At 37.5% G+C, this 18,272-nt stretch overlaps 1 protein-coding gene across 4 annotated transcripts in view; it reads left to right on the top strand.

Moving 5' to 3' along the window:
- The window catches only part of ANO1 (anoctamin 1), a 171,749-nt gene that overhangs the window by 133,528 nt on the left and 19,949 nt on the right, over positions 1-18,272 (top strand). For 2 of the 4 annotated variants that reach the window (XM_029060991.2, XM_029060992.2), the window contains 8 exons: positions 5,864-5,946; positions 7,295-7,306; positions 7,962-8,033; positions 11,943-12,020; positions 12,984-13,058; positions 16,749-16,950; positions 17,029-17,140; positions 17,809-17,866. In XM_029060991.2, coding sequence (XP_028916824.1) covers positions 5,864-5,946; positions 7,295-7,306; positions 7,962-8,033; positions 11,943-12,020; positions 12,984-13,058; positions 16,749-16,950; positions 17,029-17,140; positions 17,809-17,866 — 692 coding nt within the window. The remainder of the gene's footprint in view (positions 1-5,863; positions 5,947-7,294; positions 7,307-7,961; positions 8,034-11,942; positions 12,021-12,983; positions 13,059-16,748; positions 16,951-17,028; positions 17,141-17,808; positions 17,867-18,272) is intronic. The other 2 variants (XM_029060993.2, XM_029060994.2) reach the window with 1 other exon arrangement.

The following is an 18,272-nucleotide window of genomic DNA, read 5'->3' as shown; positions in this document are numbered from 1 at the left end:
ACATTTTCCATTTCAGACTTACCCTGAACTATTGCCTTTTGCCATCTTACTTCTCCTGTTTATAGTTATTGATAATCAAGGGGACATTGTATATGAAATCTGGCTTGTAATTTCAGAACCTTGTGGGTTATTTACCACATCCTCACATTAGTAGTAGTAGAGTTGGAATAGTATTAATTAAGCACTCTATGCAGAACAATGTACTAAGAACTGGGAAAAAAATGCACAGGAGAGAATTAGACATGCGCCAGGGGCTCACAATCTAAAAATACCAGTAGTAGGTATTGAATATACACCCTCTGGATGTGCAGTACTATAGGCTTGGGAAAGTTCAGCAACTGCACAAGACTTATACTCTTCCCATAGGAGTTTATGCTCTAATGGGGTTGATAGACATAAAAATAGTGCAACACACAATTGACTCCAAAACGAAGATGTGCATAAATGAAAGACAAGTGCTAGAGGTGGCTGTTGGATTAACATTAGGCATTCCAAAAATGGCTCAATCCTATATCATTCCCAACATTTGTTGAATGCCTAATGGGTACAGAACACAGTCTCTGTCTCTTGGGAACAAATAACAAGACTTCCAGACATAGCTTCTGCTCTCTTGGAGTTTATATCTTCTGGAAGAGAAACTCAGATAGAAATTGCCAGACCTATAATAGTCTTTTTTGGCATGCCTTGGAGAGAACATTTGTACTTCTTTAGGGCTTTTTTATGGTATTTTTAAGTGCTTATTATGTGCCAGGCACTGTACTAAGAGCTGGGGTAGATCCAAGCTAACTGGGTTAGACACAATTTAGAGTGGTCTAGATTACAAGTCAAAGAAGCACCCACCAACTTGCAACCCCACCATCCTCTCTCAGTTGGAATATCTGTGCTAAAGTGATACCCCCTCTGAAAACAGCCAAGAACTTTGGTTAGAAGTCCTCTCAAGATAGGCAGGCAAACTTATATGAAGTGCCATTACTGGGTGAGGGAAATTGTTGTCTCAATCAAATATTCTGTCTCTGCCGGTAGGCACTCCAAGATGTCAGAAAGAGTGATATTTGCTCCTCTTGACATCCATCCTAATGCTTTCTATCTCCCATCCTTACTTTTTGTCTCTACATCCTTAACTTTCCCTTTAATAACCCCTTATTGACATTTTCTGCTAGCACAACCTCCACTAATCTTGAGTTACATATGCTGACCACTCAATCTGTGAAGAACAGGAAAGCTGAAAACTTGCTCTACTTGGGAACCAAGATGAGCTTGCATGGGACCAGATTTCCTCCTGATAAGTCAGTGGGGTGTGTTCCAAAAGAATTAACTTGGCTTTTCCAGTCTGAGCATGGACCTTATGGTACATGGTTTGACAGGTCAAGCTGGGCTTGTGATGTTTCATTCATTTCTGAAATAAAATTTTATTGTACTGAAATAAATAAGAATTTCTGGAGGTGATTGCATTAGGAAATAGACTAAGCAAGTTCAGCCCCAAATCTTCCATATTGAAAATCTAAAGCTGTGCATTTGTATAAGTATCTGTTTGAAAATCAAAAGGGCTTTCATGAAGTACTTGCTCAATTGAGAAGGAACCTATTATACATGAAGACAGGGAAACAGGAAAAGTCATGCCGAGAATAAAAGGCACATTGCAACATTCATTCTTTGCCAAAATATATGCTGCACAAGGAAAGGTAAGAGGTTGCTAAATAAAAAAGGTATAAAACCTGTAGGAAGTAATTTTTTCAGATATTACATCAATTGTAATTAGCAGAAGTTTCTTAAATCCCTCCTTCAGTTATTTGTGCACCACACACTTGAGTGTTTTTCCCCTTGTTTCTTTTTAGCATTTTCTCCTTTCTTTTTCTATTCTCCAGCTGCTTTTTCTAGCACAAATGCACAGAGCACCCCCAACCTGTTCATTGCCATGCTGTTACAGAGGCAGCTGAAAACTTAGTTATCATTGTGGGAACAAAGCACAGTACATTATATTCACCAAGGCAGATGAATCACCTACTACATGTTGTTTTAATAGTTGCTTCAAGTTTTATATGATGTCCAGCTCCTCCAGTGCCTTCCAGTGACCAATGAACTGAAAGATTATTTACATTTTGTAATGTCAAATGAGGTGCCTCAGGTAATTTAGAGCACATTTAGGTTACTAGTCAGACTCAGATTTCTGAAGCTGTATCCTATCAGTGGGTTGTACGGGATTTGAACTATTCATCAATTCTGAAAAGAATAAAGGAAATAATTTTTGCCAGCCACTGTGTAAGCTGAAAGCTCATGCTTCTTCTTTCATGAAATGCTATCGTGATGCTTAATAACTTGGCCCAAATTGTCCCTATATAAGACTTAGAAAAGAAGTTGACATATTGAACAACTAAAAATACTAGGACTAAATTAGGAATTAAGGGGTTTATACTATGTATCCTCAACTGTAATTAAAAGGCAAATTATTGTGAGTTAGCATTTATTCTGAGGGTAACATGCCTTGTGACTCAGTGAGAAAATGGTAAGGTAAAAGACCCATCGGACACACCTCCTCCTCACCTCCCAATTGAGGCAGACACAGTAGTGAACATTGTGGAAGATGTGCAATGGAAGCATGTCCAGGGGATTCACTGGTGACTAGAAATATTGGACATAAGTAGCCTATCTTGTTCAGTTTGAGAGTATTCTGTTCCCTCCCACGTTTTTCTAAAAGAAGAAGCAGCATGGTGCAGTGGAAAGAGCACAGGCATGGGGATTAGCGAAACTGGGTTCTAATCCCAGCTCCACCACTTGACTTGTCTCCTGTGTGACCTTGAGCAAGTCACTCAATTAATCCGGGTCTCAGCTTCCTCATCTGTAAAATGGGGATTCAGTACTTGCTTTTCCTTCTGCTTAGACTTTCAGGCCCATGTGGGACAGGGACTCTGTCCAACCTGATTATCTGGTATCTGCCCCAGTGCTTAGTAGAGTGCTTGGCACATAAAAAGTTCTTAGCAAATACCACTATCATTATTAGAAAACAATGAAATGACATTGTTTCTTGAGGACCTTCCTTTAAATATGATCCTGAGCTGGTGGAGAAAGCCTATAAAGATTATACTCATCACCTCAAGGTGAAGAACTTTTGTTTTTCATTACATGGATTTTTCAGTGCTTTTCAACTTCAGTGGTGGTTGAATAGTTGGGACAAGGTTTTGGTGTGTAAGAATGTTTTGGAGAGTTTCAGAATACCCGTTTCTCTACCTGAGACAGGGCCTTTTGTTTCTGGACCTTTTAATGAATGTCATTGTCTCTGGCTGCTATGCTGCTAACTTTGTTCACATGCTCACCTTAAAATAAAGGCCAAACTGTGCCAACTTCCTGAATTTATTCTCAGATATTGTTATTGGCCCAAGGAGGTGAAGCTCTGGATTGAAAATCAAGAGTTGTGGGGCTCTAACCCCAGCTGTTCTAACCCGATTTGCTATGTGACCTTGAGAAAATACCTTCAACACTCTGACCTCAAATTTTCCTATTGTTCTGGAATTATTACACTGTTTTACGGTTTACCTAGGATGAATAAGGAATGAAAAGTATAGTTGAGAAATGGTGTGGCCCTGTGTCTAGTGATGACTCCACCATTTGTCTGCTCTGTAACCTTGGGCAAATCATTTAACTTCTTTGTGTCCCAGTTCCTTACTCTGCAAAAAGAAAATAACTGTTCTCCTTCCTATTTAGATTGGGAGCCCCATGTGGGATCTGATTATCTTGTATCTACCCCAGTGATTAGTACAGTGTTTGACACTCAGTAAGCTCTTAACGAATACCACAGTTATTGTTTGTAACATCTCTGTGCCTCAAGTCCATCATCTGTAAAATGGGGATTAAAACTGTGAAACAGGGACTGTGTCCAACCTAATTAACTTGTATCTACCCCAGTGCTAAGTACAGTGTCTGGCACATAGTAAGCACTTAAGAAAAACCATTAAAAATACTTAACCCTTTGTTTAACTAACTCAGAGAAGATCAGCAACTAAATGGAATTTTATTGTTCAGTAGATTTTTCTGGATGATAGGTGCAAGTTCGATATCATTACCTTCATCACCAAAAGCATTTTGTAATATTTATCCCCACTACCTATGGCTTTTGTAAATATCCAGGAAAACAGGTCTGAGTTGTCTTTCCAGGAAGATATGATTTTGAATAAGCTTGTTAAAGGGACATCTAGTCTGCATTTTCATCAACCTAAAATCAGCAGCAGCTTGTCCTAGTGGAAAGATTATGGGACTCTAATACTGCCAGCCTGACACTTGCCTGCTGTGTGACCCTGGGCAAGTAATATTGCTTATCTATTTCTGCATCTGTAAAATTAAGGATTCAATATCTGTTCACCCTCCTACTTAGACAGTGAGTCCCATGGGGGACAGGGATTGGGTCCAATCTAATTATCCTCCATCTATCCCAGCTCTTAGTACAGTGCTTAGCACATACTAAGCATTTAACAAAAACAAATACCACCACCTAAAATTTCCAGATGAGTTGCCTCTGGATTGCAGAGCTAAATTCTAAGTAGGTTCAGAGCTCATTATGGTCCAGAGTGACCTGTGTTTTTTGGCTTTTATTAACTAAGGAACAAACCAACACCTGTACAAACATCAGATTGGTTCACCAACAATTGCTCAGTCAACAAGTATTCATTGACTGTCTTCAGCGTAGACAGCACTGTATAGTTTTAAAATAGATCTATAAAATACATAAATAAAATGCTATAAAGTATATTAATTCAATACTATTTATTCATTCAATAGTATTTATTCAGAACTTACTACATGCAGAGCACTGTACTAAGTGCTTGGAATGTACAATTCGGCAACAGATAGAAACAATCCCTGCCCATTGACAGGCTTACAGTCTAATCGGGGGAGACGGACAAAAACACGACAACTTAATTGCAATAAATGGAATCAAGGGGGTGTACACCTCATTAATAAAATAAATAGGGTAATAAAAATATCTACAAATGAGCACAGTGCTGAGGGGAGGGGAAGGGAGAGGGGGAGGAGCTATTACATAGATATATCGTTTAGACTGTAAGCCCATTGTTGGGCAGGGATTGTCTCTATCTGTTGCCGAATTGTACATTCCAAGTGCTTAGTACAGTGCTCTGCACATAATAAGAGCTCAATAAATACAATTGAATGAATGAATGAATGTGTATATATATATAGATATAGATATATAGATATGTAATATATATATATATTTCTATAGAATTTATATACAATTATCTTTGTATAATGATAATTATGTAAAAACTCAATCTTGGATCTAAGGGAGGCCACCATGGCCTATTGGAAGCAAAATGCACTGAAAGTCAGTACTCTTAAGTTCTAATCCCAGCTCTGCTATGTGACCTTGGAGTCACTTAGCCTCTCTGAGCTTCAGTTTCTTCACCTGTAAAGTGGGTATAGGATGCCTCCTCTCCCTATCTCTTAAATTGTGTGCTCCATGTAGGACAGGGACTGTGCCTAAACTGGATATCTCTATCTACTCTAGTGCTTAGCACAATACATTGGCACTTATGAAGCACTTAATAACATAAAAAGGAGTTTTCAGAGTGTCTGTTGTCTCATTTCAAAGAAACTGTGCAAGGTAAGTAGAAACAGATGATAATTGACAGTTCAGATGCCCTGTGTCTTCATTTCTGAATGGGGCTAGAGAAAGAAAACTGTAAGTACACAGTTAAATGGATTCTTAGGTTGGCAGAATTTAACTAAATCCCAGAAAATATTAATTTTATGAACTGAGAAGATAATGTTTTTAATTAAGTATCCAGGTGTGTTTTCACTCTTGTGTAGAAATTTTTTTAAAGTAAGCTTGAATTAGTTTTCTGAATTCCAGCTGCCACATTTATGGAGCATTGGAAAAGAAAACAGATGCGTCTCAATTACAGATGGGATTTGACTGGGTTTGAAGAGGAAGAGGTTAGTTTCATTTTTATTTGATTTTAGTATTTATTCTTCCATTTCCTGTTAAATTATTCCTAACTCCAAAAACATTATACCCCACTCCTACTTCAGAGGTATGAAAATGTGAAGTCATTGAGGGAAAAAGAAAATCTTATTTCGGGTTATAGCTGAATTTGTACTGGGTGTGTTAAGAAGCATGTTGTGTTACCATAGTTACCATTTTAGGTATGCAAAAGTGTTTTTGATCTTCATTCAAATATGAAATCACACTCATTAATGTGGTCACGGAATATACCAAAACTCATAAACACTAGTGGCCCTAGCTATGGTACTAATAACATTGGCTGGAGAGGCTGAGGAAACCTGCCAGAAAAGTTACTATTTTGGAGGACTCTTACACAGAAGCACACATGTAGGTATTAGTTTAGTGTGTTTGTGCTGTGTGCCAACATTTTACTTGTTTTTGGGTGGGATTAGTGTGTAGAAAAATGGTGAAGTGAAAATGAAGGAGGAAAACTAAACATTTAGGAATTTTTGCAAGATGAAATAATGGAAGACTCAAATTGTACCTGCTGCTAGAGTCAATGGTCATAACAATTTGGCTATTTCACGTATTAAAGTACACTACTACATTTTAAATATTTAATCATATGGAAAGCACCGTATTTGGTTTTATATAGAATCATTTGCTAAAAGGATCTCTTACATATATGTGCAACTAAAATATATTTGATTATTTACATTGTATATATGTATATGTATATACATATATCACTTTCTTAGACACTTCAATTATTTATGAAAGTTTTGAGCCATTAGTTTGTGTCATGTCTAGAAAGACTTTCTGAAAAATGTAATTGTCTATTGGGGAATGTATTGATCTATCAGTAAGAAGAGCATGGATTATTTTCAGTGCACTTGGATGCCACTTCATGAAGCAGAAAACATTGAAATGGCCCTCAAGTGAACAGAAAATAAGACAACTGGGCAGATCCCAAACCCTTGCCAATAGTGGATTATATAAAACAGAACTAAACTTTAGATTCAATTGCTCCCTCCCTGAGTTTTCTGCACAGAGGGTTTTTCTCAATGCTTAGCTATAAAAAGGCAAGGAAAGACCACATCTTAATCCATCACTGTATATTCCAAGCTATTTGAACAGGTCTCAGTCATGATAGTTTCTGAAAATAGTTGACACAATAACCTTGAAATAACTTTGATGAGTCATCTCTTCCCCTTTGTTCTGATTGTCCACTGTATTAAATGTAACTTAAATATGATTTTAAAGAAACTACATGCTAAAACAGTTTAAAAGTACTGACAAGTTTTTTGTTTTTGTTTTTGTTTTTCTCATTTCCTGAAGGAGGCTGTCAAGGTTTGGATTTTTTGTAACTGCTGTCTCTTTTCATTGTCTAACTTACTGGAAAAGGGAACTTTTGCTATCACCTAATACTTTTCAACTGTTCAATTCATGTTAAAGCTTTGACCATGGTGCATCTTTGCTTCCTTTTTCACCAGTTGGTCCTTCTTTACAACCATTCTCCCATCCTAGTATCTATCCATTGAACTGGTATAAACCTGTTCTTAATTCTTCAGAAATTTTTTTTTAAATTCTTTCATTGCTTGCTGATTGTGTTCTTACAGCTCCTATCCTGACTTCTTCTGATTAATTGGTATTAACAGTTCTTCAAACTGAGTAGCTATTTAGTTTTCACAATAATGAATTTGCTGCTTGGGCCTTGCTGCCAGGAAGAACAATGTGTTTGCATACTGGGGGGTTTAGTTGGCAATGGGGAGGGTGTTTGTATTAATGTACTCCTTCCAGGGACAAGTTCAGAGTGGTCAGATTCTTATCCTGTGTACCTCTAGGAGAATAATTCCCAGGAGTGATTAAAAAAATTGAATAGGTTTTTTAAAAAATGCTTACAACAGGCACTGATGAATATTCATCAATCGATTGACTTGCTTTTTTTATAAGCAGATAAAATGAAAATTTTGTTTGGGGTTTAAGTTTATTTTTTCTCCCACAGGATCATCCAAGAGCAGAATATGAAGCTAAAGTTTTGGAGAAATCACTTAAGAAAGAAAGCAAACAAAAAGAGGTAGGAGAACAATTACCAGTAAATCAAACTATTGATTTTACCAGTTATAATCTAATGAAGACTAATTTGTTTACTTTAGGTAACTTATTTAATTGTTCTCAAACTGTAACAAACACCCTAGCAGAAATAGAAAAGCAGTGAGGTTTTGTGTCTAGAGCATGAGTCTGGGAGTCAAAAGGATCTAAATTCTTAATCCAGCTCTATTACTTGTCTGCTCTGTGACCTTGGACAGGTCATTTAACTTGTCTGGCCCCAGTTACCTCATCTTTAAAATGGGAATTAAGATTGTGAGCTCCATATGAGATATGGACTGAGTCCCACCAAATTAGCTTGTACTTATCCCAGTGCTCAGTACGGTGCCTGGCACATACTAAGCGCTTAATATCATTTTTTAAAAAATTGTATGGGCATTCTTGTCTTTAATATTGTTTTTAGTCCAAGAGTTTTTCTCACTTCCATTATTGATTCCTTCAAATCTAAATGAAATAGTGAAATGAAAGAAGTTGCAATCTCCAACATGAAGAACTGCTGCCACGAAATGCTCAATTTATATTTCAGAGGGCTATCTTAACATATCTTACACTGGCTTGCTGCTTTATGAAATCGAGGCAATCTGAATCTACATTAATATGGTTAATCAAAACATTACTGTGTTTTTAAGTTTTAAATTTGTCACCATGACTCTCCTTTCTTATTAGGATTCTAAGTGTTGGAAGTAAAGAAAACGATAATGGCAAAATCCACAGTTGTAACCTTTCATTTGTAGTTCAGCGTATGAACACATTTACTAGTTGACAGTTATTTCATTTATTGAAACCAATACAATTTTAGAAAAGTGAAAGTTTACACTTTTTTCTATGCTATAGCATATGATGAATGTTAAACATCACTCAGAGTCAGTCAATCACATTTATTGAGCACTTACTGTTTGCAGAGCACTGAACTAGGTGCTTGGGAGTGTGCAATAGAACAAGAAACAGACACATTCCCTGCCTACAATAAGGTGCCCACTCCAGCAGGGTCAGAGGGTGATGACGCCGAACTGCCATTTGAGCTGGACTCCAGCCTTGCTAATGTGGATCTTAGACAAGACTGGAGAGTTCCCAGTCAGGGCTGAAGATACTCAAAATGGTGATTCTCTCTTCCGTGAATTCTTTGAAATCTTTCCTCTCCTAAAACCCATGTTTACTTTTTTCAGTGGAAAGAGCACAGGACTGGAAGTCAGGAGACCTGGGCTGTAATCCTAGTTCTACTACTTGACTGCTCTGTGTCCTTGGACAAGTCACTTGACTTCTCTGTGCCTCAATTTCCTCATCTGAAAAATGAGGACTAAATGTGCTAGATTATAAACTTCTTGAGAATAGAAATTGTGACTGTTTCAATCAGTGATATTTACTGAGCACTTACTGTGTTCAGAGAACCATACTAAGCACTTGAGAGAGTAGAATATAACAAAATTGGTAGAGACATTTCCTTCCCACACCGAGCTTGCAGTCTACAAGGGTATACAGACATTAATATAAATGAATAAATTACAGATATGTACAACAGTGCTGTGGGTCTGAGGGAGGGTGAATAAGCATGCAAATGTATGTGCAAGACCTACATAGAAGGGAGAGAGAGAAAAGGAAATTAGAGTTTAATCAGGGGCCTCTTGGAGGAATTGTGCTTTAATCACCATTATCAAGGTGAGGAGGGTGATTATTGGTATGAAGAGGCACGGTGTTTTAGACCAGAGGCAGGATGAGGTCAATGGAGAGATAGACGAGATAGAGATACAATGAGTAGGTTGGCAGTAGAGTAACAAAGTATGTGGCTGGAAATTAGTAGGAAATAAGGGAAGTAAAGTAAAAGGGGATAAGGTGATTGAATGCTTTATATCTAGGGTAAGGAGTTTCTATTGTATGTGAGGGTGGATGAACAACAATTTGAGATTCTTGAGGAGTGGGGAGACATGGACTTAATGGTTTTGTAGAAAAATGATCTGGGCAGCAAAGTGAAATATGAACTGATGTGGGGAGAGAACAGGAGGCATGGAGGTCGGCAAGAAGATTGTAATCAAGGCAGGATAAAATGAATTCTTGGATTAACAGCGTCGCAGTTTAGATGAAGAGGAAAGGGCAGATTTTAGCAAAGTGAAGATTGAACGGACTGGATTTCGTAACAGACTGAATATCTGGGTTTAATGAGGGAGATAACTTGAGGATAACATCAAGGTTACAAGCTTGTGAGATAGGGAGGATGGTAGTTCTGTTTACAGTGCTAGGAAAGTTATAGGGAGGACAGGGTTTGGATGGGAACATAAGGAGTTCTGTTTTGGAAATGTTAAATTTTCAGGCGTGGGTGGGTCATCCAGGTAGAGAAGTCTTGAAGGCGGGAGGAAATGTGAGATTGGAGAGAAGGAGAAAAATGAGGGTTGGAGATACAGATTTGGTAATTATCTGCACAGGGATGGTAGTTGAAGCCATGGGAGCAAATGAGTTCTCCAAAGGAGTGAGTGTAGATGGAGAATAGAAGAAGACCCAGAACTGAGCCTTGAAGTACTCCCACAGTTAAGAGGTGGGAGGCAGAGGAGGAGTGCACAAAAGAGACTGAGAATGAGCAGTCAGAAAGATAGGAAGGGAATCAGCAGAAGACACTGTCAGTGAAGCCAAGGGTGGCTAATGTTTTCAGGAGAAGGGGATGGTAGACGGTGTTAAAGGCAGCTGAGAAGTTGGGGAGGATAAAGATGGAGTAGAGGCAGCTGGATTTGGCAAGAAAGAGATTACTGCTGACCTTTGAGAAGGCAGTTTCTGTTTCTGATAATTCTGTTTCCAACTATTCTGTTTCTGTTTCTATTTACTCTATTGCTCTTTCCAAAGTACTTAATATAATGCTCAGCACAGAATGTGAGCCCGTTGTTGGGAAGGGGTTCTCTCTACCTATTGCCAAATTTTACATTCCAAGTGCTTGGTACAGTGCTCTGCACACAGTAAGCGCTCAGTAAATATAATTGAATGAATGAATGAACAAATGCTCAATAAATACCACTGACTGATTCCTAAAAAGCCCTACCCCTCTATTGCTCCTCTATGAGAAGCAGCTTAGCCTAGTGAGTAGAACACAGGCCTTGGAGTCAGAAAGACCTGGGTTCTAGTTCTGGCTCTGGCACTTGTCTGCTGTGTGAACTTGGGCAAATCACTTCACTTCTCTGCGCCTCAGTTCATCGGTAAAATAGAGATTAAGACTGAGCCATGAGCCCTATGTGAGACACGGAGTGTGTCCAACCGTGTATCTACCACGGAGCTTAATATAGTACCTAGCACATAGTAAGCGTTTGGCAAATACCATACTGTCCCCATACTCACAGTGAAAAATTGGCACATATGGTCATTGTCAATAAGTTTTCCAAGTAAAGAATTATTAGCATTAATAAGGGTTTTGATCTCCTTTAGGATAAAGTCCTCATGTTAATATAATACACTGGAATTATGTTAAGTAAAGTTCAGCCCATTTTGCATACATGATAGGCCTAGTTTATCATAAATAAGTAATTTATGATTTGATCATAAATAATAAAAAGAAGGGAATTTTAGCAAAAAAATCCATTGATCTTTTGCTTTATCATCACTCATAAATAATTTAAACTTAAGCTTACTTTTTTAATGCTTGATACTTTCAAATGTCTTTTATGTGCCTTACATGCCATCTCTTTTAGAAGCTGAACATCTTACCAGCTCATATTTACCTATATTAACCTGATCTTTAAATTAACCTTAGCAGTGAGCAAATCAAGAGGAGAGCTTGCTGATAAGGTGGGGTGTGTGTACTTACAAAGCAGACTCATGTGATATTAATTTGGCATTCTGTATCAATGCTATTTAACACTATATTGCATGGTCCTTTTTTGTTTCCTCCAATTGCCATCAGAAGCGTGGACAAATGCCAGAAGAGACAACAAACAAATGGAGGCAAAGAGTTAAGACAGCCATGGCTGGGGTGAAATTGGTACATATAAATTTTTAGGAGAAGTTGAACTAAAGTGAACTGAAGTCAATGGCTTTTCTCAATGAACTTTAGACATTCAAACGAGTGTTTTTAATATTCACCTCCGTTTTCCTTTTTTTCCTTTCTCCAGTACCCAAAGAGATATTAGATGTGTTGTGAATGTCACTGCATGGCTAATATTCAGATTCATATTTTGGGTAGATATAACATTTTATGTGATGAAGCATGAGAAACATGCTTGACACAAACGCCTGTAGGATAACATGCATGCAACCTACCAACCTGGAATGAGTATCTGGTGTCTAGTTTTAAATGTCATATTATGTAATGTTACTTCATTTTGGCATCTATTTCCTGTTTTAAAAATCTATTACCATTCTTTGAATTTCATAAAGACAGTGATGACTTTATAAATACAATTGCTGCCTCTTGATTACTTTTATTTACTGTACTCCAACATTAATTCAAAGGTGTAAGCAAACAGATTCTGATGGAATAGGGAAAAAAATAAGCATAGCCATAGACTGGTATTGATGAACTGCAAACAGATTTTAACAGGTAATTAACATACAATAATTCAGTGCTTGTTTCAACTTGTCTGGAACAGAAAAATAACTATTATGGTCTGTGGTGTACCACAAAATATTTTAAACTGAGAAAGGAAATATTCAAGTAAAGAAGTAACTTCAAAATGTGGCATTTTTTCCCCAGATATGTATCTCATAGCCTCTAGAAAAGTTTTTGGTTTGTTCTCCCGTAGGCAGAGAAAAATCCCTTTTGAATCTAGTGGCAAATGTTCCGTATTAAGTTTCCCTGTTACTTTGCGCACAAGATTTTTGCATCTGATTATCAATGATCTTTTTTTAATATTACTTTGATTTTAGCTTTATTATTACAGCTGGAAGCATAGGCAAGCCTTCCTTTTGGTCACTATTGATCTGATGTGCTTGTTTCCTATTGTAGACTGATAAGGAAAAACTGACATGGAAGGATCGTTTTCTGGCTTATTTCACCAATTTTGTTGGGATCATATTCATGGTAAGTATTATGTTCTGAATATTTCCTAAACTTTACAGTAAGTTATTCAGCTGGAATATATGTATCATAATATGTTGTTATAAAAATCTGGAAATATGAAATATTCTTTCAAACTTTCCATTGCCTTCCTCATGCTGAACTCACTGAATTGGGGAATTTAGTCTTTTCTGTAGGGCCATGTGTTAATTACTAAAGCTAGACGGTAAAAGGGGCATAGAATTTGCTAGATTCCATCTATTTGGAGTGTCATCATTTGCGGATTTTGTCAGGAGCCATCCAATTTCAGACTAAGCAGGCCTCCTCATGTGTTAGAGCTGTGGGATTCATCCAATACTTGGGAAATAGGTTTGTGAAATCCCATAGGTGTTAGGGAAATTCAGTCATATATTAGAAGTCCTCAAATCCATTAAATCCTCAAAAACAATAGAAATTAATTATAAGCTACATATCCCTAGCCATCTTGATTTATTAATCTTTGTTCATGGTATTTAATAAATATTATGCATTCACAGTTTGCAAGGCAGTATTCAGGTCTTGAGCACAATGAATCAGAGTACTTCTAAGTTACTGGATCAAAGAGATAATTTTCCAGTCTTTTCCAGTGTCTGACTGAATTAGGAATTTAAATAGTTGATGTCTAAATTGAGTGAAATGAAACCAATGTCAGTAGTTACGGAGGTGGAAGTTGTGTTTGAGGGGAGTTAAAGTGTTGAATTTTTCTCTGAATGTCTAAAATTTTAGGATGTCGGAACTTTTACAAAGGCTCTGCAGCAAAGAGTGGCCTTTTCCTGTAATGATTAATCTGGTTTGTGTCCAAGGGCTCTCTTGCTTTCCTGAAAATACTCTTTCACTTTTCCAGAAGTATCAACTGGGACCCCCAGAGCTCTCCAGTTTCTTAAAGAAGTTAGTCCTTTTACTGAGTTCTTGCTTTCAGTAGGAAGTCCAATTTGATCTCTCCTGAGAATAAGCCAGACTTTGAATTCCTGGGGAGAATAGACCATTTTCATAAGTTAGCTCTGGTCTCCCTCAGGAACTCTTTTTCCTCCTCCATACAGGGTTTTTCCAATTCAGGGAATGAAACAAAGCATTTGTTCCTTGATTCTTTATTAAACTTGTCCTGAATGGTGTGTGGCAACTTGTCTAACATTCCTTTTTAGCATGATATCTTCCCAGAAGCCAGGGAGCAATCAGATAAGTCCCAGCTTTATGATCTGGTGCTTCGATGACTTCTTAGTTTACTGATGTTTTATTTAACAGTTGAATAAACTGCTTATTTTCAGTGCTAAAGCTAGAGCATTTTTGCTCCTGGCAAACATCACCTTCCTTAACCAACTCATTTGGAGAGTTCCTGGAGCCAGTCATAAAACTTCTCTGTACTTTTCAAATAAAGGAATCAAGAAGACTCACCTCTCAGCTGGTCAAAGTAGGGAGCACTAAATATTTTAGGAAAAACTATCAAAATATTTTGTCATCTAAATCTAGACAGAGCTCCTGAAACAAATATGATCAGTAGATCAAAAATCCATAAATGTATAGATTTGAGATTTTGTTTGGATTATGGTCTGACCATATCATAACTCTATCAGAGTGTTCTGTATACTCAATACAGGTTCTAAATGTCATTTATTTGTAATAGAAGGTATTAGACATATACTGAACTATATAAAGTAAAACAAAGAGCCTCAGATGTAAACTGATGAAACTAGCCCAGGATACAAAAATATAGATTTCAGTAAATCTTCTACCCCTGAACTTTTGGGTTTGGGTGTGTTTAAATTTTAAATCTTTCAATGAACAATCTTTAAATCTTACCCAATTCCCCTGAAAAGATAGACCTTTATTCCCTTTCTGTGCTACATATTGAGTTTGACTGGGTAAAAGAACCTACATAGTGTTTGGTGGTTCTCATAGAAAGATTGAATCAGTCAGAAGTGACATAGTAATGCCTTCTTTCTGCTAATAAGAGCCTCCTCTTACAGCTGTACCCAAGTAATAAATAGTCCTTTCTGGATGGAATGACTGATTTACCCTGGTGGAAGCTAAAGCGAGTTAGGGAGAAATTTGGGAAGTAGCATGGCCTAGGTGTCAGAGAACCTGAGTTCTAATCCCAGCTCTGCTTCTTGTTTGCTGTGTGAAATTGGACAAGTCACTTGATTTCTCAGTGTCTCAATTTTTTCATCTATAAAATGGGATACAATATCTGTTCTCCTCCCCATTAGACTGTAAGCCCTTGTGGGACAGGGACTGTGTCACACCTGATTATCTTGTGTCTATCCCAACACTTAGAACTGTGCTTGGAACACAGTAAGTTCTTAACAAATACTGCAGTTATAAATTATTGTTATTATCCAACAAGTTAAATGTTTCTGATAAGGTTTCCCCAAAATGGGAGAGAGTGTTCCCTTGAGTAAGTCTTCAAGTTGTATAAGTAAAGGGATGTGCAGGTGGGTGAAAAGGATAATAATTGAATAGTTCCAAACTCTCAATATCAATCAAATTTAGTTCTTACTATGTTCAGTCAGTCGATCATATTTATTGAGCACTTACCATGTGCAGAGCAATGTACTAAGCACCTTGGAGAGTACAGTATAATGGACGCATTCTCTGCCCACAACGAGCTTATTGTTTAGAGGGGGATTAAGACATTGATGTAAATAAATTAAAGATATATATATATAAGTGTTGTGGAGCTAAGAGGGTGGTGAATGAAGAGTGTAAATCGTAGTGCAAGAGAGACACAGAAGGGAAAGGGAGAAGAGGAAATTAGAACTTAGGGAAATTGGGGGAGACATCCTTTTAATAAGGCTTTTGAAGTTGGGTAGAGTGATCATCTGTTAGATATGAAGAGGAAGGGAGTTCCAGGCCAGAGGGAGAATGTGGTTGAGGGATTGACAGTGAGACAGACAAAATTAAGTAGGTTGGCATTAGAAGAGCAAAATGTGTGGTCAGGGTTGTAGTAGGAAATCAGGGAATCAAGGTTGATTGAATGTTTTTTAAATTTATGGTATAGAGTTTCTGTTTGTTGCAAAAATAGACGGGTAACCCATTGGAGGTTCTTGAGCAGTGAGGAGACATCATCTGAATGGTTTTGTGGAAAAATGTTCCAGGCAGCAGTGTGAAGTATGGACTGAAGTGGGGAGAGAGAGGAGGCAGAGAGGTCAGCAAGGAGGCTGATGCAGTAATCAAGGAGAAATAGGAGAAGTGCTTGGATTAACATGGTAGCAGTTTGGATGAAGAGGAAAAGACAGATTTTAGCAATGTTGCAAAGTTTAAACTGACAGGATTTGGTGACATTGAATATGTGGGGTGAATAATAATAATAATTATGGTACTTGCTAAGCACTTAGGATATGCTGTGCACTGTTCTAAGCACTGGAGTAGATACAAGCTGATCAGGTTTGACACAGTCGCTCCCCCACCAGGGGCTCATATTCTTAATCCCCATTTTACAGATGAGGTAACTGAGACACAGAGAAGTTAAATGATTTACCCAAGGTCACATAGCAGACCTTGGGAGAAGTGAATCAAGGATGAGAGAAGTGAGTCAAAGATAACCCAAAGGTTATGTTTTTGGCATCTTCTGGCCAGCCTTTAGATCCAGTCAGATACATAGATTGTGAAAATCACTGGGAAGGATCCCATAGTTTCCATGAAGAAATGACATTTTAGGAATCTTTCCCTTCTCTACAGATTGGATTGACATTTGCCATTGTATTCGGAGTCATAATCTACAGGATTTCAACTGCTGCTGCTTTGGCAATCAGCTCCTCTCCTTCAGGCCGGTCTAATGTTAGAGTTACTGTCACAGCCACTGCAGTTATTATCAACCTAGTGGTTATCATCATTTTAGATGAAGTCTACGGTTGCATCGCCAGATGGCTAACTCAGATTGGTAAATACAAAGCATGCTGGTTTAGACTTATCCCTTTGCACCGAATCACTCTTTGACCTTGGATTTTCTCTCCTTCAGAGGTTCCAAAAACTGACAAGAGCTTCGAAGAAAGGCTGATCTTCAAGGCTTTCCTGCTGAAGTTTGTGAATGCTTATACTCCCATCTTTTATGTGGCTTTCTTTAAAGGCCGGTAGGTTCCTCCCCAAATGTTCTGTCTGGAAAAAATGAAGATTTTAATAACATGATTCAAATTCCAACTTATGTACTGCCCATTTAGACTGTCAGTTCTCAAAAGCGCTCTTCCTTTACAAGGCAACCCAGCACCTCTTTATGCTTTTTGCAACCCGTAAGTGCTCAACAACATGTTTGACTGACTCATTTATATTTAGGTCATCCAAGCAATAGGGAATGAATGGAAAACAGCTTTTTTTATTGTGGAAGGCTTTGGAGTTAGTTTTTCCCAAAATAAATATATGGTTACAGTGTTTCAGCACTTATAAGTGCACTTAGTTATTCTTTTCTGCTTCATTTTTCTCTTTCCTGATGAGAAAGGTAAATTTTCCTCTCTTTTACACTTTCCCCCAACAGCGTTTCCTCTGCTTTACTGCTTTATTTCCTTACATTCTCATTTTTTAGAGGAAATATTCAGGTCAAATTTTTTTGGCCAATCAGTTGCTACGATTTAGGTAGAATATATAAACAGAGAACCTTCAGTGATCAAACATCAGAAACAACCCTTACATCATACAGAATGTTGTCAACTAAATACTCAAGTTAAGCATACATGTATTCTTTCTGTCTTTTCTGGGAGCCAAAGCAACAGATCCTCATTTTAACCCTTTTCCCAAATCATTCTAGGTTTGTCGGACGCCCTGGAGACTATGTGTACATTTTTCATTCCTTCCGAATGGAAGAGGTAATTGAAAATTGATTATACATCTGGGACTGATGGTAAAGCTTTGTTTCTGAGGTGTTTGATTTCATGTTTGCCTGCAGAGTTGTAGCAAGTTAAAGACTGGTTCAATATTAAAACAAGCAGTATTTAAATTTAACAATAATGGCTAGTTACGAGAGCTGAATACTTGGTAATTAATTCTTTAGTCTTCTCAGTTTGTTTTTCCAATCTCAAGATGGCCTTTTTGGACATGATTTTGAAAAGCGTGCATGCATTTAGTCTTTGTTCAAGATTTTTGAAATCATACTGAATCAACATACAATCTTTCAAAGAGTGGAATTTCCAAGCCAGACAAAATAGGTCAATAAAACACTTCTGAAAAAAGTTTTAAGTTGAAATGTTGCACAATAACATCTCATTTTTGAAG

The sequence above is a fragment of the Ornithorhynchus anatinus genome, chromosome 3, assembly GCF_004115215.2.
Source record: "Ornithorhynchus anatinus isolate Pmale09 chromosome 3, mOrnAna1.pri.v4, whole genome shotgun sequence".
Classification (NCBI taxonomy): domain Eukaryota; kingdom Metazoa; phylum Chordata; class Mammalia; order Monotremata; family Ornithorhynchidae; genus Ornithorhynchus; species Ornithorhynchus anatinus.
The sequence above is the reverse complement of the archived record's forward strand: the minus strand, read 5'-3'. Positions and strand labels throughout refer to the sequence as shown.